This window comes from Lottia gigantea (assembly GCF_000327385.1).
Source record: "Lottia gigantea unplaced genomic scaffold LOTGIsca_248, whole genome shotgun sequence".
NCBI lineage: Eukaryota > Metazoa > Mollusca > Gastropoda > Lottiidae > Lottia > Lottia gigantea.
In genome coordinates, this window is record NW_008708743.1 from 170,440 (window position 1) to 196,276 (window position 25,837).

Below are 25,837 nucleotides of genomic sequence, written 5' to 3' on the forward strand. Positions count from 1 at the left end.
TTTTTATCATTTACACCTACATGCAGAAATATTCAATTATGTCTGAATAATCAGCAATATCACTCAGTGTTTGCGATAATAGACAATTAATATAACTTAGACCATACATATTTCATGATTATTTCTACTTAACTTGTGTGATATCCTGTTAACTAAGCAGATATTAAAAGATGTATACTGAACCATGGGAATATTAAAATAATAATATTGTTTACTAATGATATAAATCTTCACTGGATGAATATACTTTGAGTCAATTACATTCCAATCCCCCACAATAATGACTCTAAAGCCTGCCTTAGACAAGAGGAACTAGCTGAGCTGAGCTGACTACTTCTTCCAACAAGTGCTATAGTCTCACTAGAAAATCTTCGGCCAATTCCATATTCAACGAAAACAACTTAAGATCCATTTGGACTGCAATCGTTAAACATGACTGAGCGAAATGGCTTCATATCCCTGTTAAGGATTTCTAAGGAATTAACAGTATATAGACACAGGTTGTCTTGCCATGTTCAACATGCTGATCTTCTAAAATTGCATCGATGGTTACCATGTTGATACCAAATGATACATGACTATTAGTTAGTCACTTCAATCTATTATAAGCTAAAATCTGCATTTAGATGCTAGAAACCATAAATAATAATTTTCATCATATTTATATCATAGTGATAACGTAAGTTTCCAAGCAAATGAAAAAATTGAAATCAATTTATAAATCTTCGTGAAAAAGAAGGTAACATCTAAATTAAAATGATGCATAAAAAACACAGTAAGGTATAAAAACAACCTCCTTTGACAACAATAAATACGACTGTACCAAACACTAGTCAGAAAGACAACATCCCTAACACAGGACGCCAGAATGGAAAAATGTGATCAATCTTGAACCATTCTTTGCTTTCATTTGAAATGATATTAACTTTGTTGATCAACATTTCCAGACAGCCCTTGATAACAGCACTGAAACATCTCTCTTGAACACTACGTTTAAAATCAATATTAGAGATTCTACTTCAGACAAGACCAATATCAGTAAGAAGTGTTATCAAACCTTTATGTATTTACAATTATTAAATTCAACAGACAATGTAAAGTTTGAACCAACAAAGTAAAATTTCAAGTGTTATAAAGCAAACTCTTGAACAGCAATTAATTTGTGATGGTTTTGTATTCAACACAAAAGGTGGCCATATTAAAACATATTGTGACATCCTAAATAAATACACAAAGCTCTTTGACTCATTGTTTCTTCAACAATACTGCTAACAAGCATTTTAACTAGTTTATTTTTTAACAGGGATAGGCAATGAAAAATAAAATGAGGTTGTCACATTCAACTATAGTAAGTAATAAAAGTCGAACCGCATGTGTGTCTATAGGTTCTCAATATTACACTCTTGTATTAGTACACTTAAGTGCGGTTTGACGATTTTATCACATAATGCCTTTCACGATTAGTGATGTCATCAAACACTTAATTGTAGTGAAATGGCAGGTATCACAGATGTCGGAATGAAAATTGGAATGGTGCAAATTGATATTATCAGTGTCCTCGATGCAAACCCAAAATTTAGAAAACCTCTTTACAATATCCCTTTAAGGTTTTGAATATTTCAATGTGTTTTCAAAATAAATTCTATAATGCTTTGCTTTTTCCTTGAATCTACACTAATGTTCACTCCATTGCTGCCTTTCCTGTTAACCCTTCTTGGAAAATATCTTGACAACTATTAAGACATTTAGTCCAACCACAAATCTCTTTGTGTACAATCCATTAGATATGATTGACAGCTTCATTTTATACATTTATACATATCATCTCGCAGTACATCTCTATATTTCTTTCTCAAGGGATAAAGTTGTCTATTTATGAGCTCTAATATTTCCACACATACTGAATTATATCTAGAAATCAAATCAACACATACTGAATTATATCTAGAAATCAAATCAACACATACTGAATTATATCTAGAAATCAAATCAACACATACTGAATTATATCTAGAAATCAAATCAGCACATACTGAATTATATCTAGAAATCAAATCAGCACATACTGAATTATATCTAGAAATCAAATCAACACATACTGAATTATATCTAGAAATCAAATCAGCACATACTGAATTATATCTAGAAATCAAATTCACACATACTGAATTATATCTAGAAATCAAATTAACAGAAATCTAGGGCCATCCAAGCACCTCAGCTCTCCTTTCGTATTCCATGGTACTAGTCATGGTGGGGGGTTTCAATTAGTTCTAATTCAATTTTGGCAGTAAAAGTAGAATAATTTTTTTCTTTTTTTCTGTCCCGAGTGTGCCATGAACCCCGCCATCCCCCACCCCCACCCCCCTTAAATAGGACAACCACATCCCTTTAACTTTTAATTCCTCCTGGTATTTAAACATCTGTCAGGAATTTGTTTCCATATTCAACTTCTGACCTCAACATCTATCTGATATAGTATAACTCCATAAACCATAATGAAGCATAACAGTACCGATTTAGTAGGAAGAACTAAAGAAATAGTGGTAGATTAACTTGTCGTCTGCAGATAAAAGAAAGATTATGGTTTAATCCTGACTATAATCTTCTTAAAACGTTCAATATTAGATGTAAAAGCAATTATTGACTTGTTACAGTCTTAAAATATATTGTTGAGCAGACAGGACAGAAATATATCAATCTACTTGGTACACGAATACCAGCATTATTTTACATACAGACTAAAATATTAATACATTCTCTCTTGCAGCTGGTGTGACAGAATAAGTTTGTGATTGTTGCTTATAACTATATGAAAGAGTCACACAGTTGAGCCCCCCCTCCCACTCTTGAAAAATTTCAGCCAACCGCACTTATCTCAGACCAAACACATAAAATAGATACAGGATTGTGTTGTATAGCAGAACTTTGCATCTTCTGGTGGTTCAGATGAACTTCCCAAGTTGCCAATATCCTTGTTGATATCATTTCTGAAGAACAGCTAGAATATTAAAGACCCCAACATGTAGCTTTAATTGCATAATAATACATATATTCCCATTTAATTTACATGAGAAAGAAAAAATTTCTCATTATATCTGGTACTTAGTTATGAAAACGGAAATGAGATTTTTATTACCCCTGACAACCATTACTTAGAGCAATCATAATCAAATTTACACTTGAAAATTCAATACTTTAGCAGTATAAGACAATGTCTTGGAAACAATAAAACTGTGAAAATCAATGTTTAAAGAAATAGAACATGCATAATACAATGTTGCTTTTAATCTAACCATTCCCTAGACCATCTTGTTTTCACACCTTAAATTTGATGTGCAGTAATATTTTTTTTACATGGCTTTACATAGGTTTCCTAGAACATCTTAGCGCTAAGATCGTTTCGAGAATATGCAGCCTGGACCACATCAAGACTGGTGCCACTTGTTCAAAGCTGGTCTGAAATATTAATGGACTGAACTTTTTCAACATTTTAATTGATCAGAGTATATGATTCAGTCAGATGTAGGGTTGATCCATATACCCATATAGGAATTTATATCATTATCACCATATACTGATATATATTAGTTATCATAATATATCCTCCAATTTTTGTCCAGATAAGAACAATTGTAACAAGTAACTTAATATTTGAAACAGATATTTTCATGATATTCACGATTGCAGTGTTTTTGAGAGATATTTAACAACATTTTGCATCAAAAACCAGTAAAAACCATACTTTAAAAATATTGTGATATATATACATATATTAATGCAATGCCTAACATCAGGATATCAACTTGAACCAATATTGCCCAGCCCTAGTCAGATAACATCTAGCTCTTGATACAGATATACCAATTAACATTTTCTGAATGAGATGTTAAATTGACCAACCTCATCACAAGATTGTTTTTGACCATGCCATAGCTCACTAGCATCCTGCAACTTATTATAGTGGTACTCAAAAAAGGACTAATACTACAAGTTTTCCTCTGTTAAACAAGAGGAGTTACTTCCCATATGTTAAACATAAAGGTAACCTGAAGAAAAAGATATAGGACTCATTTTATGCAAATGATTGTATTCGAATCTCTCTCCTTTTTGGGTTTTTTTGCATGCTTTCACTTTTAGGATTTTTTGCATGCCAATTTTTGGTCTAAATTTGGAATTTGATGTCTGAAATTGCATTATCTTTAAGATTTGGTGAGATGATGAGAGACTTAAAGGCGGAAGGCTAATTCTAAAAATAGTCGTTTTGTGAAGTGCCAAACTCTAGCGGATGAGTATAAGGATGAGTATAACCGGTCGTAGTCTACTTTCAATTTTAGTAGCTCAAAATTTTCATGGTCATCATATATTGAATTTTTTAGGAGACATTAAGGATTGGTCAGGCTTTCATTAGACATATTGGAAAGCTTTCAACGAAATGTCTGGAAAAAGTTGTAGAAGGTTGAATTTCGTGTTTTAACATGGGAAGAGATGGCAAATGAATTAGTGGAGTGAGTCCAAATCAATTTAAGTATTGACTGGTAATAAAAGTATTTGTTATACTCCTTTATGCCTATTACCATAATCAGTATTGGTATGTGTTTGTGAGCCCACACAGGTGAATCATAAATAATGAAATAGAAAGAATTTGGCATTGCCAACTTAAAGCTTGGGTCATTGGCTGAAGCTTTCCCACATAAACAAGAACAAGAAAACCATATTGTAGACACAAATTTGGAATTTTCTCTCTTACATCTGTAATATCTTTTGTATAATGAAATAATATGCCAAAAAGAAATTAATAAAAAAATTTCCCATTTTAATATGTCAGGTTTGAACAAATGTTAACCTCTGAAATAAACAAAAAATACAAACCAAAAAATTTCTCAAATCAGGCACTCCTTAGACTAAGAACTTTCACTTAGAAACAACACAGGTGGAAAAACTCCTTTGGTAGTAGTGATTGGTAGTTGGAAGAAAATGATAATCGATCAATTGAAATAATTGGTGTGTGTGCAATGAGGAAAATTCAACCAGGATAGAGGCATAAGACTATTATCTGTCAAGGGATAATAAATGTGTACTAACAGTGGGACTCAGTTTATTGTAAAAACCCTAATTTGGTAACAATCCTTACTGTTGTGAAAAATTGCTACTGTGATAACAAATGTAATAAATCAAACCACCCCTAACAACTATTTTTAATCAGAAATTAAAAGTGAATAATAAATAGATAACCTGGATATGGATGAATGGAAGACTGCAATTGAAACATATGTGGTAACAAGTGGTTGCTATATTAAAGGTGTTTCTAATATTTTATGCTTATCGGGGACATTCATAGTATCAATTTGCACCATTCCAATAGCATCAATTTGCACCATTCCAATAGCATCAATTTGCACCATTCCAATTTTCAATCAGACGTCTGTGGTTCCTGTAATTTCATTAAAATTAAGTGTTTTATGACGTTCACCTTTGTGAGGGTGACGTCTGACATCTGATTGAAAATTGGAATGGCACTAATTGATGCTATCATTGTCCCCGAAACACATACACAATTTATAAAACCTATTTACAATCCCTTTAGGGACTGCAAGACAAATAGACAGGGTGACGACAATATATGTTGATCATCATTTTATGAAGCCATATTGGATTCCTGCATGAGAAGAATGAGGAAAGTTACTAAGTGACATCATTAAATTCATCAAACATTCCATGTCCCTGAGGAAATTCAGGACTTTGTGCTCATGAAATATGGCGTATTTTAGGACTAGTTTAGTATTTCTATGGAATTTTACATTTTTGCACATTAGAATATGAGTTCATATAAAAAAAAAAAATATCCCTCTTTCAATAAGCTTTCTGGAATTCATCACCATCCTCCTCCCCACTTTCATCATTTAAATCTACCACAGTTTGTGCATGAGAATTAGTATTTATCAATCTTTTCATAGTGTACATATCATCCAGACATTGTTTCTGTTTCCTATTACTCCAACATGATATCACACTACCTAGCAACAATATAATCAATAAATTTACACAAATATGCACTCCAAAATATGTTGGAATCAACATCATTTGCTCATGATCTTCTTGGTCCCACTTTCCAAACATAGGTTTGTATAAAACAGATCCCACTTGCCAAAACCATGTGCCTTGCAATAGAACTACAAATCTGCAAGTCAATGCAATCAGAAGATTATTTCTATATCTCATCTCTAAGACAATAATGACTGCTAGAGCTACTAATATATATAGCAGTAAAGTATGCAGTAGGACATCCAAAGAACTTCTCCCGTGCAGATGAAAGCGGAATAAGATAAATTCCACACCATTGGCAAGAAAAAACATAGCATAGTCTAAATGTGTTGGTAAATTTGTCTGGAAGTACACTAGGATATCAATAAAACTAGCCAATCCAAAGAAGAAATACATAGTCACATGTTGTATATTACCAGTCATGTACAATACTCCATTCTTAGATCCTGTATAAATCTCTAAAGCTAGGGCGATGGTAATAAGGATAACTTTCATCACTGGTTCAATTGGCCAAGATTCAGCTTTCCCACATAAACAAAGACAAGGAAACCACACTGCAGACACAAATTTGGAATTTTCTCTCTTACATCTGTAATATCTTTTGTATAATGAAATAATATGCCAAAAAGAAATTAACACAAAAATTGATCCTGGCAAAGCATGTCCTCCAAAATTTCCCATTTTATATGTCAGGTTTGAAAAAATGTTTACCTCTGAAATAAACAAAAATAGGAAGTCAATAACTAACAATATCATTAGTTGTCCAATAAGCAAACCAAGCTTCATGAAGATCAGATGAAAACTATAACTTATGACATAGGTTGTGTCTGCAAAACAAATTAGAAAATTTAACAACTTAAACATTGCATTACTGTTAATTTCTAATTAATTAATTTCTAACTTAAGAGCATATAAAAACATAAATTGAAGGTCTTACAACCATCGTCCAATTTGAAAACCAGAAAAAGAGGTATTAACTAATGATGACCTCACAACATAGCCCCTTCTAGTTGACATCACATTTCTTATTTTTAATTACCAATGGCAAGTGCCATCAGAGCTTCAATTTCGCAATATATACTTTAAGTCTACATAACATTCTCACAGTTGGAATTCAATTAGCTCCTTATCCAAAAATGTTTACAATATATTTAAGTAACTATATTCCAATTCTGATACTTGTAACACAAAATGTATAATATTGTCAAATATGGTGACAATGACTGAGCACTGCACTATTCACATGGAATAATTGATAAATTGCAAATAATCAAAATATATGATCAAACCTTACAATAATATTCAAATCACTGTCAATAGTTGATTATATACAGTATGATTGAATGTATAGATATCAATTCCAGGACTTAGATGCAAAACAAACCCAATCAATCAATGAGATGCTTATAGTCAATCAATGCCTGATCGAGATAATGTTTACCTTAGCACTGCGGTTTAGATCAATAGATCAATAAATTCTATATGCTGCTCCACTAAAACAGGTATATAATTTAACAGTTTCTACTTCTTCAATCAATTATTTAAGCTATTATGGTTAGATTGTCAAGCAATAAAAAAATAATATCACTGTGTATGTTAATTATAGGATAATGACCCAGAATGAAGTTATTGAATATGTATATAATACATGGCTTTTCTTACTCAGTAAAAACTTGTTCTCAGTCATTATACAACTTATATACTGTTCAAGGATCAATTGATATCATCACCCATGTGATGTGAGATCCGCATGTGAAATGGGCATTTATTAAGGCAGGGGCTTCAATTAGAATGACAGTATGTGTGTTTATAAAGTCATGCTTAAAGGGACAAGTTTACAATCCATTTTAACGAAGTTTCTAGCAAAGCTTATCAGTAGGGGTCAAAATTTGAGTCTTCAAATCCATGTGTGTCTATGTTCGAACGTGAATAAGATGACACATCTTTTCTTGAGTCTCTGTCATGTGCAGAAAAGACAAATACAGATATAGAAAATAAACTTCCAGTTTAGTATTTTTTATTTTCAGATGTTTCTAGTTTTTCTGAAGATTATTTATGTATATTCAAGGCCTAAATCGACCCCCAAAATGGTGAAGTTCTCCCTTTAAACTATATCACATATAAGTCATTTGTCCCACTTATGCACAATTTTTAAAACTCTAGATTGTAAAAAGTCTGAGACCTCACTATTAGGAATTAAATCTATTTCCAGACATACGATTCCAACCAAAGAATGGCGGAAAACTCTTTAAAACCTGAAATTCACACAAATTCAGGGTGTTGGCCATAGACATAACTCAATATATTATTGATATCGATAATCTATATTAATATTCTTCAATGCAATAGAAATTGAATCATGCTGCAGGCAAATTATAAATCAATCACTTTATTATAGGAAGTCTAACTCTAAAGGCGCCAATAGAAGAGCTATGATGTGGGTGGAATGAGGCAGCCTTCTTATAATATTCAGTTTTATTCATACTGCAGACCAAATCTGTTTCGCTTTGTGATGTCATATTGATTATGTCTCAGGTCACCCGACAATTTGAAATATGCTTAGCAGACTCTTTCAATAATACCCCTATTTTCTGAGAAGAATTGTGCCTTCTAGAGTGTTTACAAGCTAAAAAGTTTTCAAGAACAAAGGCAATAACTCATACTAAAAAATTTTTGATTCTTCAGATGTTCAATGTTTCATTCTTGGGTGAAAAAAAACACGTTTTATCAAAATCTGTCAAGAATAGTGCCTTCTGGAGTGTTTATGAGCAATTTTGGACAGACAGACACATGGACATGGGTGACAGCCAATCTAAACCCCCCATTTCATAAGGACATTAAATTATTCATGTGTAAATTGTTATAAAATATTTAAAATGTGACTTTAGATTATTCATGTGTAAATTGTTAAAAATATTTACAATCTGACTTTAAATTATTCATGTGTAAATTGTTATAAAATAGATACAATCTGACTTTAAATTATTCATGTGTAAATTGTTATAAAATAGATACAATCTGACTTTAAATTATTCATGTGTAAATTGTTATAAAATAGATACAATCTGACTTTAAATTATTCATGTGTAAATTGTTATAAAATAGATACAATCTGACTTTAAATTATTCATGTATAAATTGTTATAAAATAGATAAAATAGACTTAAAAATATTCATGTTATAGCTGTGTAAGAAAGAACAAAAAAACCTTACTTGTGAACTTGTGTTCTGGTTAGACCAAAAGTTTGACTTACCTACAGAAAAGAAGAAAAACCACAATCATTTTTTTAAAGAAAAAGATAGCTTGCCAGGCAAGGTAATATATGCCCACTGGCAGTTTTGATTTTGAATAAAAGTATTTAGCAGTACAGTAACAATCAACAATCAGTATGAAATATTCAACCTTGTGTCATATACTTCTTTTGAACTCTTTAGGGCGATAATGAATAATATTGAGTATGAGTTATTGCCCTTGTTCTTGAAAACGTGTTCAATTTTTAGCTCATGAAAACTTTAGAAGGCAAATATTCAATCTTCAGCGCGGGATTGAATAATAAAAGCAAGTTTTGTCAAAATCCAGCAACAATCATGCCTTTTAGTGTTTAAGAGCTAAATTTGAAAGCATTTTCAAGAATAAGGCAGTAACTAAATATTTTTCAATTTTTCTGATTTTCAATAGGGTTTATCCTTGGGTAATAATAATCACTCATGCCAAGTTTCGTCAAAATCCATCAAGAATTGTTCCTCCTAGAGTCTTTACAACCTAAAAATTGAATGCGTTTTCAAGAACAAGGGCTCATACTAAATATTTGTCGATTCTTCTGATTTTCAATAGGGTTTATCCTTGGATGATTACGAACACTCATGCCAAGTTTCATCAAAATCCATTAAGAATTGTGCCTTCTAGAGTGTTTATGAGCTAAAAATTGAACGCGTTTTCAAGAACAAGGGCAATAACTCATACTAAATATTTTTTGATTCTTCTGATTTTCAATAGGGTTCATCCTTAGGTGATTACAAACACTCATGCCAAGTTTCGTTAAAATTCATCAAGAATTTTCCTTCTAGAGTGTTTACGAGCTAAAAATTGAACGTGTTTTCAAGAACAAGGGCAATAACTCATACTAAATATTTTTCGATTCTTCTGATTTTCGATAGGGTTCATCTTTGGGTGATTACGAACACTCATACCAAATTTTGTCAAAATCCGTCAAGAATTGTGTCTTGTAGAGTGTTTACAAGCAATTGTGGACAGACGGACGGACAGACGAACCAACAGAATGAGGTGACGGCGTATAATAAAAATTACCTTCATCTGGAGAATTATAATTCAATCTGTTTTTAGCATGAACACCATCCGTTTTTATATGATTACGTATTGATGACCATTGACGATCTTCTCTTGGATCCACCATACATATCTGGATATAAGAGATATTTAAACAGAACTTGAAACATGTTGTTACTCAGAATCTTCAGACGACTGACCTATTGTCAGTCTGTGTCTCTACTGAAGTTGGACAAGTAGAAGTTATTATGTCTACATTTCGAGACAGGTTCGGAACATTTGTTTAAAGACCTATGCTTAGCTCTGCTATCAGGAGACCAGGATATTTTGTAATATCAGTTTTCACTTTAAGTTGCTTTCATCTTTGAGAGTTTGGTGCTATTTTCATATTTTTAAATGATTGCATATGGTTGTAAAATCTTTGTTTATATATCAAAAATCATAAAATATCATGTTTACAAGAATTGCAGTAGACAATTTTTAATTTTGCAGTATTCATTAAAATATTGCAAAATCAACCATTAATTGATAATAGCTGACATATTCTGGTACATACATTCAAATAAGGCACAAAATCACTAAAATTTGCATCAGAACTGATACACTCACAGGTCAATTGATTCCTACAGGAATTTTGCCATAATACTAAAAATATCATCTTAGTAATATCCAAAACTTCAAATACATTTATCACCAGTTTCAAAAATATCAATATCGCCCAACACATCTCAAGGCAGTGGGAAATATTGATTTACTTTGCAACTTCATATTGTTAAAGAAAATTAATACATGTTAACTGAATGTTCGCAGTTTATATTTTGAAAGTAAAACAGAACTTACAGCATGATGAACAGTTTCTGGTACAGCATCTGCACCTTTTAAATCTATCCATGTTGGAAAATACATCAATTTTTCCTGAAACATAAACAGAGAATACAGGTTTTTTGTAGGTATAAAATTTGGTGGATTTGTTCATATACGTAAATTTGTACGTCAATATATCAGATATTGCATCTAAATTACTTTTAGGCCTACGGCTAATTCCACTCTTATTTTGCTATGTTTTTTTTTTTGTTTTTATTAGCTGGACTAAATGTTTAATGTCACTCATAGTACCAGGATGTTAAAGATGGGTCTCCTTATTTTTTAGTGTCAAATTCAGCAAACTATTTGATGAATTGGTGTTTGTAATGAATTATCATGTATTCTTAATCATATCATTATATTCTTATTGCATATAATTAAGAGTTTGCAATTATACATATAGGTTTTGTATTGTGTTTTTTCCTCCGAAGGGGTTGCATCACCTCATTACTTTACTGAAGTCAAGACAGAACATTTTTACAGATAGTTTTAAGATAATGAAGGGAAGGTACTTACAGCCATTTTCTTCACATCAAAGGAGTGAAGTGTAGCAGAGCAGACTATCATCTGTAAGCGTTTACCATCACTAGTGACTTTAGGTATTTGATCATGGAGTCGGGTTATCAGTTGACCATAACCCTGTGATAGCAGACCATCCTACAAAAATAGAAATGTTCACCTTAATGTTTTCCCAAAGCCAAATTGGGTTGGTGATTTCTTTCTAACCTGGAGATCTGAGGTTTCAATCTAAACATGATTCAGGATAGTAACTATGGATTTCTCCAAAAATTTTGCCTTAAAAATGATACAGGTTTGAGGGGTTAATACTAAACTCCTTTGTCAGATAAATTGAATAAAACCATGCCATAAAAATAAAAAATTCCACGGATGAAGTATGAGAACAAGTGCCTTAAGGGTAGGTTATTACTTACACATTCGTCAAGGACAAAGAATCTAACTTGATGTAATGCTAGTTTACCAGTTGATATTAAATCTTCCATTCTACCAGGTGTACCAACAACTATATCTACCTACAATCATAGATATTAAATATTAAATCTTCCATTCTACCAGGTGTACCAACAACTATATCTACCTACAATCATAGATATTAAATATTAAATCTTCCATTCTACCAGGTGTACCAACAACTATATCTACCTACAATCATAGATATTAAATATTAAATCTTCCATTCTACCAGGTGTACCAACAACTATATCTACCTACAATCATAGATATTAAATATTAAATCTTCCATTCTACCAATAACTATATCTACCTACAATCATAGCTATTAAATATTAAATCTTCCATTCTACCAGGTGTACCAACAACTATATCTACCTACAATCATAGATATTAAATATTAAATCTTCCATTCTACCAGGTGTACCAACAACTATATCTACCTACAATCATAGATATTAAATATTAAATCTTCCATTCTACAGCTGTAATTAAATTAATCCTCAAAATTGAACTACCGGTAACAGAAAGTTTACACTTACCCCTCGTTCTAATGCATCAACTTGTTCCTTAGCACTGACACCTCCAATAATTAACAATTCACTGAAACAATAATTGTTTTACTTCCTAAAGTGGCATTCAGCAATTTACTATAATGAATAATACACTTTAATAGATAACAATTACTGTTTAATAATATTGCAACGTTTCAACGATGATCTCTCCTCTTTATTAACCAAATGCTTGCAATATTATTAAACAGTAATTGTTATCCATTAAAGTGTATTATTCACATTAATTGTTTTAATCAACAAAATATGCCTTATAATTTACATTTTCAGACCTAGGTTTATTTTAGAATTTCCAATATATAATTTGTAAGCAAAGGCTATAGAAATGTCAAAATTCATAAGTCTCACAAATTATAATTAGTTTTTGATACAGGAATAAGGCACACTCAATACTTGCACATACAAAATAAATATATAAAAAAAACTTACTTACTTGACTTGGGGATTGCTGACATGTTTCTTAAACTTTTGTATCTGAGACAGGGTCTACAAATAAAATAAACAAATATTGTAAAGTGGCAACTACATGCTTTCTTGATGCATAGTTTTGACTTGCATCAAGAAAAGGTAAAATTCGAAGGTTAATGTGACAATGCCAGTAATTGATTTATATATCACCATTTGTTCAAATAATCATATACTGAATTCATAATTCATTATCATTATATTAAATTAAACAATTCTAATAAGGACCAATATTGAATTGAATTTAAAAAAGTTGCACTGATATTTTAAAATATATAGGTAATAAGCTATTGCAAAGCAGAATTTCATATTCTTATAAGACAGGACTAATACTGATATTCATAATAGATAAAACTTCATAAATTTACCTGTTCAGCCAATTCTCTTGAAGGCTACAATAAATAAATTGCATTTCATGAATAATTCAACAAACCACTCTTTACTCTTAACTTTTTTTACAGGATATCAAAAATCTGCATTTCATACTTCTTTCATCAAGAATGCTCCAATTTCATAAAACAGGATTGAATGCAGGATTTTATTTTGTGAGTCACAGAACACGGTTTGAGCAGATCTGTTACAAAGGATTTTTCTAAGGTCCAACCAAGGTTTAATTTGTTGTTCAGATTTTAGACTGTTATATATTTCAATGATTTCTAAGAAATAGTGTTGAAATGGTTAATCAGTTAACCGATTTCAGGTAGGATTTCACAGGTAACCAGTTAGGTTTTTAGATGATAGGTTAACCATCAATTTGATTGGAAGTTGAATGAAGCATTTTTGACAAAAATTTCTTCACTTAATCTTTTCATTAACATGTCCTACATGTTATCATACATAGCTCAGTGACCCAGACAAGATTCTTCGTTACGTTTTAAAATGCCACTTACTGTTGTTCGACCAAATCAAATTTCTATTCCTTGATATCTTTTGTTTTTATGTAATTTTATGTGGGATTATCTAATTGGCGATATGTGATTATGATGACTCTATGTCAGATTGAAGGGCCTACAGATTTCTGAATGTCAGGACCACTGATTAGTGTAAAGGAGTACACAGAATGTCGGAGTACTCAGGAGTTTTTTTTAAAACCGACAAGAGAAGGGAATCATTCAAGACCAAAAACATGTCGGACTACACAGAATGTCTGATATCACAGAGTATACTGAACTTCCACGACAAATGCAGTTTTTGATCTTGTTTTTTTTTTATCTTGAGTAATTAAGTGGGATTAATTTGGTAACAAAACCTTATTGCCAAAAATGACCCAGTTCTTCACTAAACATTTTAACACCACTAAGAGACAAAAAAAAAAAGAGATACCACAATAATTTATTCAAATTCTTCCCCTGACTCTTCTGCGTATAGTGGTCTGATGCCTTTGTCAACAAGCACCAGATAAATAAGCCTCTATCTCCCTATGAAACTTGAAAGCAATGTAACGGAAAACAAGGAAAACTCCTGAACTGAACTGTATCCTAGTCCTAGACAGGTATAGTCTTGGTATCAAAGACTACTAATTAGTAGGCAACTGATAAAAATAAATATGACTTATATTTTTTAAAGAGAAGCTTTACTTACTTACTTCAATAATGATTGCTTGTGGAGCGTTAGGTGCTGGTTTAGCATTCACTGCACCTTTAGCTGTAATATTGAAAGAGATATAATAACATACAGAATTGAACTAGTTACTATCAAATGAACCATTCATTATGAGGTTTTCAGACATCAGGGACACTTTTCAGGTGCCACCAAAATAGTAGGGACACGTAATTGTATTTTCAATTCAATATTAAGGTACAAGCAAGGGGAAGGCTAGTGCTTATTAAACACAATTTATTTTTAAAAAATTTAAAACCAAGGAACCACTAATTGCCTTACTTTGCCCCTCCTGACATTTCTGGTACCTATTTCATTTTTCTGAATTTCATTTTTATTGGCATTGTCAACATGGATGTGATTGTTACAAAACTCTGCTGTTCACTGGCACCTTCAATGGTAACAAGTTGTTAGATTCTAACAAAAACACTTACCCACAATATTGGACTCTATAATATGATCCTTACTAGCTTGACTCAATCCAATATATCCAGCCTATTAGAGAAAAAATAATGATAATGTTATTGATAAAACTCAGAATCTAAGTTGCTATCATAAATAAAATAATAATAACAATGGAATTCAAAAAAACATTCCCACAACATTTCAGTATAAACTTATACATTTGTATTTTAGTTTCAGGTCAATCTAAGCTTTTTATTCAGCACATCTAGGAGATATTCTCTGAGTGAGAACATTAGGTATCACAGATGTGTAGTGAATTGATCATTTTTCTATCTTGGTTGTTTCCTTTGAATTTCTAATACAACTGCACTGCATTATAGTATATTTTTCAAAAATCATTTCTCGTTTTGACATTTGTCTGCCATAGTTTGATTTCCATCTTACTGTCTAAGAATATTTAAGATATCTGCAAGTCTATCTCAAGGGATTACTCCAGAACATTCCTAACCACTGTGGCGTCAGAACCAACTCAAAGATTTTTTACTTTAGGTTCAACATCTTAATCAGCGAAATATGTCAACATAAACTATGACTTTTATTTGGAAACAAACCTTTGGAGGAAATTTGAATGGCTGGTCACCAAAGTTAAACTCCATTTCTGCATTCTAAAAAAGAAAAGATTAAAAATTTGTAGTTTGTGTCATATTATATTTGTGGTCATGTATTATTGCAACATGATCTCTATTTCAAAGTTTTTATTTTTTAAGTCTTATTCCAGCTCTCCATATCACTTCCACAATAAAACTCCATTGTTGACCATAATGGTGATTAGACACACCCAAAATAATTGTTCAGATTGCGGTGTGTAGGCTTACCATCAATATTGACTTACCTGAAGTGAGTGAGTATAGTCAAGTGTGAAAAACATGATATTGATGGACACCTTGACATGCTGCCTGCGCTTGATGAAAGACAGGGACATTGGGAAGTCGTATTGACTGGTTCATATTTATTGTGGTGTATGAAACTGAAATTAAACACAGTTGCCTACAAAGACATCTACAAACCTTCAATACTACTGCAGCAAAAAATTTCTCATTCAATGTATGCTTAGGTAGGTCATAAGCTTTCCCCAAATCAATGCCTGAAAACAAAAGAGATTTTAAAGACACAGCACTAAATACTAACATTACCCAAACTTTTTAATATCTTGTTTTAAAAAATGTCACTACACAAATTTATTTTATTTTAAATCACTCAAGAGAGTACAGATGTAAAGCAGATATAAGAGCAGACTCTTTCTCTAAGCAAAACTCTTACCATTTTTAGACCATCTAATTTCTCCTTTCTCTAAATCTAAATAACATCCAATAGTATCATTCATTCCATAAGCCTGGAAACATAAGTGTTAATTCAAAACATTATCAAACCTTAACATTTCAAAAAATAATTTAGTCTCAACAATCCAAAAATCAATCCAACTTCAACATTTTAAAACATAATAAAACCTGAACAGTCTAAAACAAAATCAGAACCCAACAGATGAGAATTTATCAAGCTCTCAACAGGACAAGGACTTGACAAGACCACTATAATTTCTAGTATAGAATAAGAGAAAAAAATCTTGAGATACAAACTGAAAAGATTGTGGACCATAGCCATATACGCCCACCACAACATGCGTATGGTAAATATTCAAGATTTTGGGGAAAGGGCAATAAGTCTGCTTTTAACAGTCGAAAATAGCTCAAATTCGAACTTGATCTTCGTTTTATGAATATGTATACACATACTGAATTTCATTTGATTTCATCAAAAAATCTAGTTTTTAGAGCATTTACAATCAAATGTTGATGGACAGACGGGTTACCGATAATATACCTCAACATAGAGAGATGCGGGCGTATAAAAAGATCAAAAACTACGAATAGAAACATGTACTTATAAACAAATCAAAAGCTAACAATGACAATTAATTGTATAGACTAACCTCTCCATACGAATCAAACTGCTTTCCCCATGACTTCTTTCCTGTTCCACCAAATCCATAACCAAATTTATCAGTTCCTAGATCTAATGTAGCTTTATCAGTGGACCAACCTACTCTACATAATCCTTCATCAGTTACAGTACCCTCATAGTAATATTTACCTACAAAATTATAAAAAAAACAATTTAAAAGGACAGATGTGTAATTTTGGGGGGTTGATTTGAGTCTTGAATATTTGTAAATGGTCTTAAAAAGTACCAGAAATGTACAAAAATGGCAAAATTTCTTAAAATATCTCAAACTAGGAATTTCTTTTCCTATTTCTATAGACGTCTTTTCTATAAATGGCAGTGTTTCAGGGAAAGATGACTTGTCTTTTAAACTTTCAAACGCAGATAAAATATCCCTATTTCTGAGATTAAGGTATGATTGGTCAAAAAAATGGTGCACTTTTCCCTTTAAATCATGTTTTACTGCTCCTAATTTGGATATTGAAAAGAGCAATGCCATACAGTGTTGAATGCCAGGAGAGAAATAGTTTTTCTTATTTACATCTCCTTACAAGCTTGGGTTTATTGCCCCATGCAAACTACTTTAACCATGTCAGCCTGTCCAGTCTATAGCACTGAGCGTCTGACAGTAATATCTTGACCTGTGCCAGGATTGAACCAATGAGTGACAGATTGACAAACTAGAGCCCCATACGATAGTGCTGCAAGGCTTTAATCCACAGTAGTTATAATTTAAATTTATAAGATAGAGCCAATTTACCTCCACCAACAACAGCCTTGTTAGATCTTGTACCATGCCAACCACCAGCATCTCTAGCTTGACATAATGTACCCTCAGGATCAATGGCTATAAAATAAATTTACAATTCAACTTATTAGGGCTACCCAATAAATTGACATGACATACATGTAATGTTTTCATAATATCAAAGCTTCAAAATAAACAGATATACATGTAATGTACCTACAGGATCAAACACTACAAAATAAACAGACATACATGTAATGTACCTACAGGATCAAATACTACAAAATAAACATACATGTAATGTACCTACAGGATCAAACACTACAAAATAAACAGACATACATGTAATGTACCTACAGGATCAAACACTACAAAATAAACAGACATACATGTAATGTACCCACAGGATCAAACACTACAAAATAAACATACATGTAATGTACCTACAGGATCAAACACTACAAGATAAACAGACATACATGTAATGTACCCACAGGATCAAACACTACAAAATAAACCGACATACATGTAATGTACCTACAGGATCAAATACTACAAAATAAACATACATGTAATGTACCTACAGGATCAAACACTACAAAATAAACAGACATACATGTAATGTACCTACAGGATCAAACACTACAAAATAAACAGACATACATGTAATGTACCCACAGGATCAAACACTACAAAATAAACATACATGTAATGTACCTACAGGATCAAACACTACAAGATAAACAGACATACATGTAATGTACCCACAGGATCAAACACTACAAAATAAACCGACATACATGTAATGTACCTACAGGATCAAATACTACAAAATAAACATACATGTAATGTACCTACAGGATCAAACACTACAAAATAAACAGACATACATGTAATGTACCTACAGGATCAAACACTACAAAATAAACAGACATACATGTAATGTACCCACAGGATCAAACACTACAAAATAAACATACATGTAATGTACCTACAGGATCAAACACTACAAAATAAACAGACATACATGTAATGTACCTACAGGATCAAACACTACAAAATAAACAGACATACATGTAATGTACCCACAGGATCAAACACTACAAAATAAACAGACATATGTGTAATGTACCTACAGGATCAAACACTACAAAATAAACAGACATACATGTAATGTACCTACAGGATCAAAATCTACAAAATAAACAATGTATCCACAAAGATGACATTAGTGTTCCAGCCATTTGATTGGTCAGTTACTAAAATTGAGTTTAAAGTTAGTTTTATTGTTATCCAATCAGATTAAGGTATTTCTTAAAATAAGGATTTTATTAAAGTGAAGTTTTGGAGAATAAGGCCCCTGATATTGGTTCAGTTATGTGTCAGTTACTATAATTGTCATGAGAACTTTAGGATAGGACAAAGCAATCAGTAGCAAGGAAGGAGAGAAATCTTACCCATTGCACTTCCTCTATCAAATGAATTCATCTTCCATTTATGACTTTTACCTGAAAATACAAAAGAATCATTTATTTCTTCTATTTTGTGTTTATGTTACCAAAATTTGAACAAATAATATATTTATAGTAGGTGAATATGTGTATACACTCTTCAAAGGACAACCAACATAAACAAATTGCATACCGGTACCAGTATACCCAAGATATTAACATTTTCGAAAGATATAGGAATAACAAAGAACTTAAGGAGTCAGAGGGCTCTAGAATTTCTGCCAATTAAAACCAATTTCATCAAAGATTAAAAATAAATGTTTACCTGTAGAAGATTTTGGTCTGGAAGTACTAGTCTGAGCACCTTTCCCTTCTCTTAAATCTCTTAATGTTTCATGGACTATTTGTAAGATTGGTAAACAAAATGCCTAAAATGAAAGTAAAAAAGGTTAATGTAAGTAGGTATGTGAGGTAAGTAAGGAAGCCTACCCTGTCTGAAAAGCAGAGGTGTGAAAAAGTTGACTAAAACAAGAAAAATCATTTTTTAATAAGAAGCAAACTTTAATGAATATCTACATATTCATTTATTTATTAAGCATTCATTTACAAAAAGTAACTTTCATTTAAATCTTACAGAGGTCAAATCAACTTACTCCTGTTTTACCACTGCCAGTTTCTGCAGCCTGAAAATAAGCAAAACATAAAATTAGTTATGCTATAGCTGCGTGGTTTAAAGATCATAGAACAAACCCACAGAAAAATTACAATTTCAAATCATAAACATCAGAGTCAAATATTTTATCATCACATTGTAGCCTAAGCAGACCTAAAGGATATATAAGCTGTAAATATTTGCCTTATCAGCTCAATTTGAGCTATCCCTTTCGCTTTTCAGAAGTAAATTCCTACTACAACTTAAAGGTATCTATATTAATATAAAAACTACATACCATTAATACATCTCCACCACCTAATACCATTGGTATAGCTTCATTTTGAACATCTGTAGGAAGACTGAAATCATAAAGCAATTGTGTTCATTAGTATTATCTAACATTATTGATCGAGACACATGCATATCAAGGTACACTTTTAAACATGATAACAATCATTGGTAGAGTAGAAAACAATCATATCCAACTTATTTTAACTCTTACTGAAATTAATCATAATATCTATACATAAAAGTTCCATACTATCAAATACACTGTATTTAGATAGTGAGGTAATCAGTCTAATTAATATCTCAGCACTGGAGACATCAAACTGACGAATGTTCAAGAAAGCCATCTTTAGACTCTAATTAGACCCTAACTGAAATAACAGCTAATAAAAAGATAGCTTGCCAGGCAAGGTAACATATGCCCACTGGCAGCTGTCAGAAATGATAAAACAGTCTTTAGTGACTAAAGTATGAATTTTCTAATATTAAAGAAATTTTAATTTAATAGTTTGAATTCAATGATATAAAACCGTTCATCGAAAAATCATCAAATTTTAACTTGACCAAGATCTAATCAATATAAATGATCACATCAAATTTCATTAATATCAGTTGAAAACTGAAGCCTCTATAGTGTTCACAAACAAATTTTGCCACGTTTTTCCCAAGTCAAGGGCAATAACTCAAAAATCGTTCATCGAAAGATCGTCAAATTCAAACTTGTCAAGGTTTCATCAAATCAATATAAAAGATCACACCAAATTTCATTAAAAAACAGTTGAAAACTGTAGTCTCTATTGTGTTCACAAGAAATGTTGACAAACCGACGGACAGGGTCGCGACAGCAATATACGTCTACATTTCCATGTGGGCATATAATTATACAGATAGTGGACAACAGCCATATACGCCCACCACGGCATGCGGATGGTAAATATTCAAGATTTTGGGGCAAGGGCAATAACTCTAACCGTCGAAAATAGCTCAAATTTGAACTTGATCTTCGTTTTATGAATATGTATACACATACCAAATTAAAAAAAATCCAGTTTTTAGAGCGTTTACAAGCAAATGTTGACGGACGGACGGACCGAAGGACAGACAGATAGGGATGCCGACAATATACGTCCACATAGAGAGATGTGGGCATATAAAAAGGGGAGTAAAGTTTGGTCTAATTTCAAAGAGACAGGTGCACCTTTTTTTTTGACCAATCATACTTTTAGAACTATTTAGCTAAGCGCTAATAGAACCTTCAAATGCATGTGTATCCAGAATTATTTGTATTTTAATGTTAAAATGAGGAAGACTTGTTATTTTAAGATAAGCTGTGATATATTAAAAAGACAGATAGAAATAATGAATAAAATTCCTAGTTTGAAGCATTTTTAAAGGAATTTTTCGATTTTCATATATCTCTAGTAATTCTGTAGACTATTAACATATATTCAAGATTAAAATCAACCCTAATAAAATACTTTCCCTTTAATCAAAGATAGTATGCCACACATAATGATAGCAAGTATAATAACATAAGCTTACAGTACCTCCAATCCATTTCTTCTACAGCTTTGCCAATTTCTGGCATAACACCCATTTCTACAAAATAGATTTACACAGGTTTTTGGGGCTGGGTAAAAGGATGAAAATAATTGATTATCGTCGCTAGGAATTTATCATTTCAATTATCGATTATCAAATTTCATAATCTATAATATGTCAAAGTTACATTTCTCCACTGTCCCCGTTAATAAGAAGTAATCCCTTCAGCACATAACTTACCCACAATAAACTAAAATAACAGATCAAAGCAAGAATATACTTCTAAGATGCAAAAATGTTTAAAAATAATATCTACAGGGTTTTTCAATGAATTTATTTTGATCATTAATTGATTATTGATCGGCATTGATCGGTAGTCTGCCATCAATAATCAATCTCAATTTTGTCATCAATACCCAGTCCTACAGGTTTTTCCATAGCTAAATGAATGTCAATTTTTCTCTTGCATTTTGCCAATCATATTAATGCAAATGGAAACACCAACACCACTGAATCTTAGATTGTCTAGGCCTATTGGTTGATGAAAATGCCAACCAATGAAAAAAAAAAATTATTCTAAAAAATAGTTTTATGGATTATTCAGTGAAAACTTTGTGTCATTTTCACATTTTATTTCCAGAAGAGAATGGTGTTTAAATCAAAGGTAGAATTGTTAAACGGCAGTAGCTATTTACCACTGGCATGGTAAGCGTGGTAAATAGTCATAAGTACCTTACAGATATATACCACGCCGTGGTAACTTGTTAAATTAGGCCAATGTCACCATGTTAGTCTATGGAGAACAAAATTTAAATTTTACGTTTTTTTTTATTTGGTGGATTTCATTATTATGAATGAAAAATCATAACATTTACAATGTTTTGATTGTTATGAGGCATTGTATTGTCTTTCGAAATGCGTTCAGTCTGTAGCTTGTAAATACTCCAGAAGGCACAATTCTTAACGATTTGGACGAAACATGTTGGAATTGTTTAATATCAATGATTGATGAACAATATAACTTTGCTCTTTAGCTCGTAAATGTAAAAGGCACAACTAAACTATTGATAAATTGAGATAAAACTTACATAAAACTTCATAATAATCAATTAAAAACCTCATTAAAAGTGTTGAAAAATATGTAATTAGTTATTTTCAAAAAAATGTTTGAAAGAAGTCTATGGCTAAGGGTTGAATATAATGAACTGATGATGGGCTCAGTTCTGCCAAATGTTTAACATCGCCCAAAGATGTACCCTATTGAAAAAAATGGGAACTATCAAATATGAAGTATTGTTCTTGTTTTTCAAAATTTAATTTGAACAAAGCTGACAAATGTTACTATCTTAGACTCAACTGACTCACTCTTTTGAGCTATCTGAATTGTTTGTTTCCAGATGTCAGAAAAGATACAGATATTGATATTGATAGTGTTTGACTTTAGTATGTAGTCTATGTCAGTAATAATACATATATTGATAGTGCCTGATTGTAGTATGTAGTCTATGTCAGTAATGATACAGACATTGATAGCGTATGACTGTAGTATTAGTCTATATCTGTATCATTACTTACCTCTACTACATACTACAGTCAAACACTATCAATATCTGTATCATTATTAACCTCTACTACAAACTACAGTCAAACACTATCAATATCTGTGTTATTACTGATCTCTACTACACACTACAGACAAACACTATCAATATCTGTATCATTACTGACCTCGACTACATAGTACAGTTAAACACTATCAATATCTGTATCATTAGTCACCTCAACAACATACTACAATCAAAATATCTCAATATCTGTATCATTACTGACCTAGGCAACATACTTCAGTCAAACAAACACTATCAATATCTGTATCATTACTGACCTCGACTACATACTACAGTCAAATAGTATCAATATCTGCATCATTACTGACCTTAACTACATACTATGTACAGTTAGACACTATCAACACTATCAATGTATGTATCATTAGTGACCTCCACTATATACTATAATCAAAAAGTATCAATATATGTATCATTACTGACCTTTACTACATACTACAATCAAAAAGTAGCAATATATGTATTACTAAATTATACTATATACTACAGTCAAACAGTATCAATATGTATAGCATTACTAAATTCTACTATATACTACAGTCAAACAGTATCAATATCTGCATCATTACTGACCTCTACTACATACTACAGTCAAACACTATCAATATCTGTATCATTACTGATCTCTTCTATATACTAGTTTCAAACACAGATAATTCTGGACACATGTTAGTTTGAAGGCACAAATTTTGACGTGAGCTATGAACACTATTACTGATTGGCTTAGACAAATAAAAATCTCCTTGCTGAGACTAAAGTATGATTGGTTTTAAAAATTTAAAAAAAAAATATTTGTCCTGGGTGCAAAAAAATTTTTCAATGCTGAATGAATCGAGTTGAAAAGTGGGCCATGTTTCCACTTTCTTGAGAATTTTGAGGACTTTTTTCAGTTTTAACATAATTTATTTCTTTTTTCAAAGTTAATGTTATTTCTGGACACTTGTAACTTGTAAAAACGTAGTAATAGTAGAAGACAAATTGCATAAAATGCAGGAATTTATTTTTAAAAATTATTCTCAAATAAAATACCCTCACGATCATTTGGGAAGATTAGTCCTGAATTGATTTTGAATAGATATACTTGTAATAAGCCTGGTTTCCAATTCATTAACAAGGTTTAAAGTAAATTTTGACTAAATTGTAATTAAGATCTATTGCCGAAAGAACAAATGAATTTACACTAAATTTTAAAAATCTAATTTTTAGATAGGTTTGAAAGGTTTGAATTGAGAAGTATTCAGTCATGAATCGTGAACTCTTCAAAGTCGGCCTTGACATTTATTTGTAAACAAACACAGCATTTTTTTTTTCAAAAGTGAATTTTTATTGAACATGATGAGTTATTGAATTCAAAATCCTTATTTTGAATATTTAGGTAGTTTTAAGCAATTTTTGCCGAAGGGAATATCAAATCATGACTAATTTTATTTACCATGCCATTAAATAGCCTTATTTAACCTTAAATGGAAGAAAATCTCATTATAAGATTCTAAGGCCAAAGACAAATTCATTGAAAATATCACTTCATAATTTAACACCAGTTCTTAGGCTTCAACATTAGACTTTGTATTACTTTGAACATTTTGAACAGTTGGATGCTTAACTTAAATATACCTACTTATATTCCTGAAAAACACTTAATTATGTTTTAAGTGATATTCAGAATTAAAATTCAGATCAAATTATGAAAAAATATGAACTGGACACGTGCTGGAATATACATCATACATAATAATCACGAATGAAGGATTTTTTCAAAATTGACAGTTGCAAATATTGACGAGTTAACAATGTGGAGTCAATATGACATGGTTTTTGCACAAATACGTGAAATTTTTCATTCATAAGCGGAAATTTTACCAAATACCTTCGAAGGCAGTCATTTCGCTGAATATGTAGACTAATTTAACCGGAAATAGGAAATGACGTCTTGTTAATCGATCTATAGACTCGGTTATCAAAACTGCACTATGCAAATGATTGTATTCGAATGTAGTCCCTTTTATAGAAAATCTTCTTTATCTCTCTTCCTTTGGGGGTTTTGTATGCCTATTTTTGGTCTAGATGTGGAATTTGATGTCTGAAATTGCATTATCTCTCATTTTTGGTGAGATGATCAGAGACTTAAAGGCGGAAGGCTAATTCTAAAAATAGTCGTTTTGTGAACAGCCAAACTCTAGCGGATGAGTATAACCGGTAGTAGTCTACTTTCAATTTTAGTAGCTCAAAATTTTCATGGTCATCATATATTGAATTTTTTAGGAGACATTAAGGATTGGTCAGGCTTTCATTCGACATATTGGAAAGCTTTTAACGA

At 31.5% G+C, this 25,837-nt stretch overlaps 2 protein-coding genes across 2 annotated transcripts; both read right to left on the reverse strand.

Annotated features, from left to right (window-relative positions):
- Positions 1-5,853: 5,853 nt before the first annotated feature.
- Positions 5,854-6,726, reverse strand: LOTGIDRAFT_144624 (hypothetical protein; the record flags this gene model as incomplete). The annotated part of the gene is made up of 1 exon (XM_009055512.1): positions 5,854-6,726. The coding sequence occupies one exon, from the start codon at positions 6,724-6,726 to the stop codon at positions 5,854-5,856; it is 873 nt and encodes a 290-aa protein (XP_009053760.1).
- Positions 6,727-10,280: 3,554 nt separating this feature from the next.
- Positions 10,281-25,402, reverse strand: LOTGIDRAFT_227238 (hypothetical protein; the record flags this gene model as incomplete). Its single annotated transcript, XM_009055513.1, has 20 exons — positions 25,388-25,402; positions 21,898-21,949; positions 20,358-20,421; positions 20,061-20,090; positions 19,733-19,835; positions 19,414-19,464; positions 17,969-18,055; positions 17,198-17,358; positions 16,528-16,600; positions 16,275-16,351; positions 15,819-15,872; positions 15,225-15,297; positions 14,789-14,847; positions 13,572-13,595; positions 13,172-13,224; positions 12,709-12,769; positions 12,130-12,228; positions 11,714-11,854; positions 11,174-11,248; positions 10,281-10,466 (listed from the first exon to the last, which is right to left on the reverse strand). Exons 2-20 carry the CDS (start codon positions 21,945-21,947, stop codon positions 10,281-10,283), a joined length of 1,521 nt encoding a protein of 506 aa, XP_009053761.1. The 5' UTR covers positions 21,948-21,949; positions 25,388-25,402.
- Between the last annotated feature and the right edge of the window lie 435 nt (positions 25,403-25,837).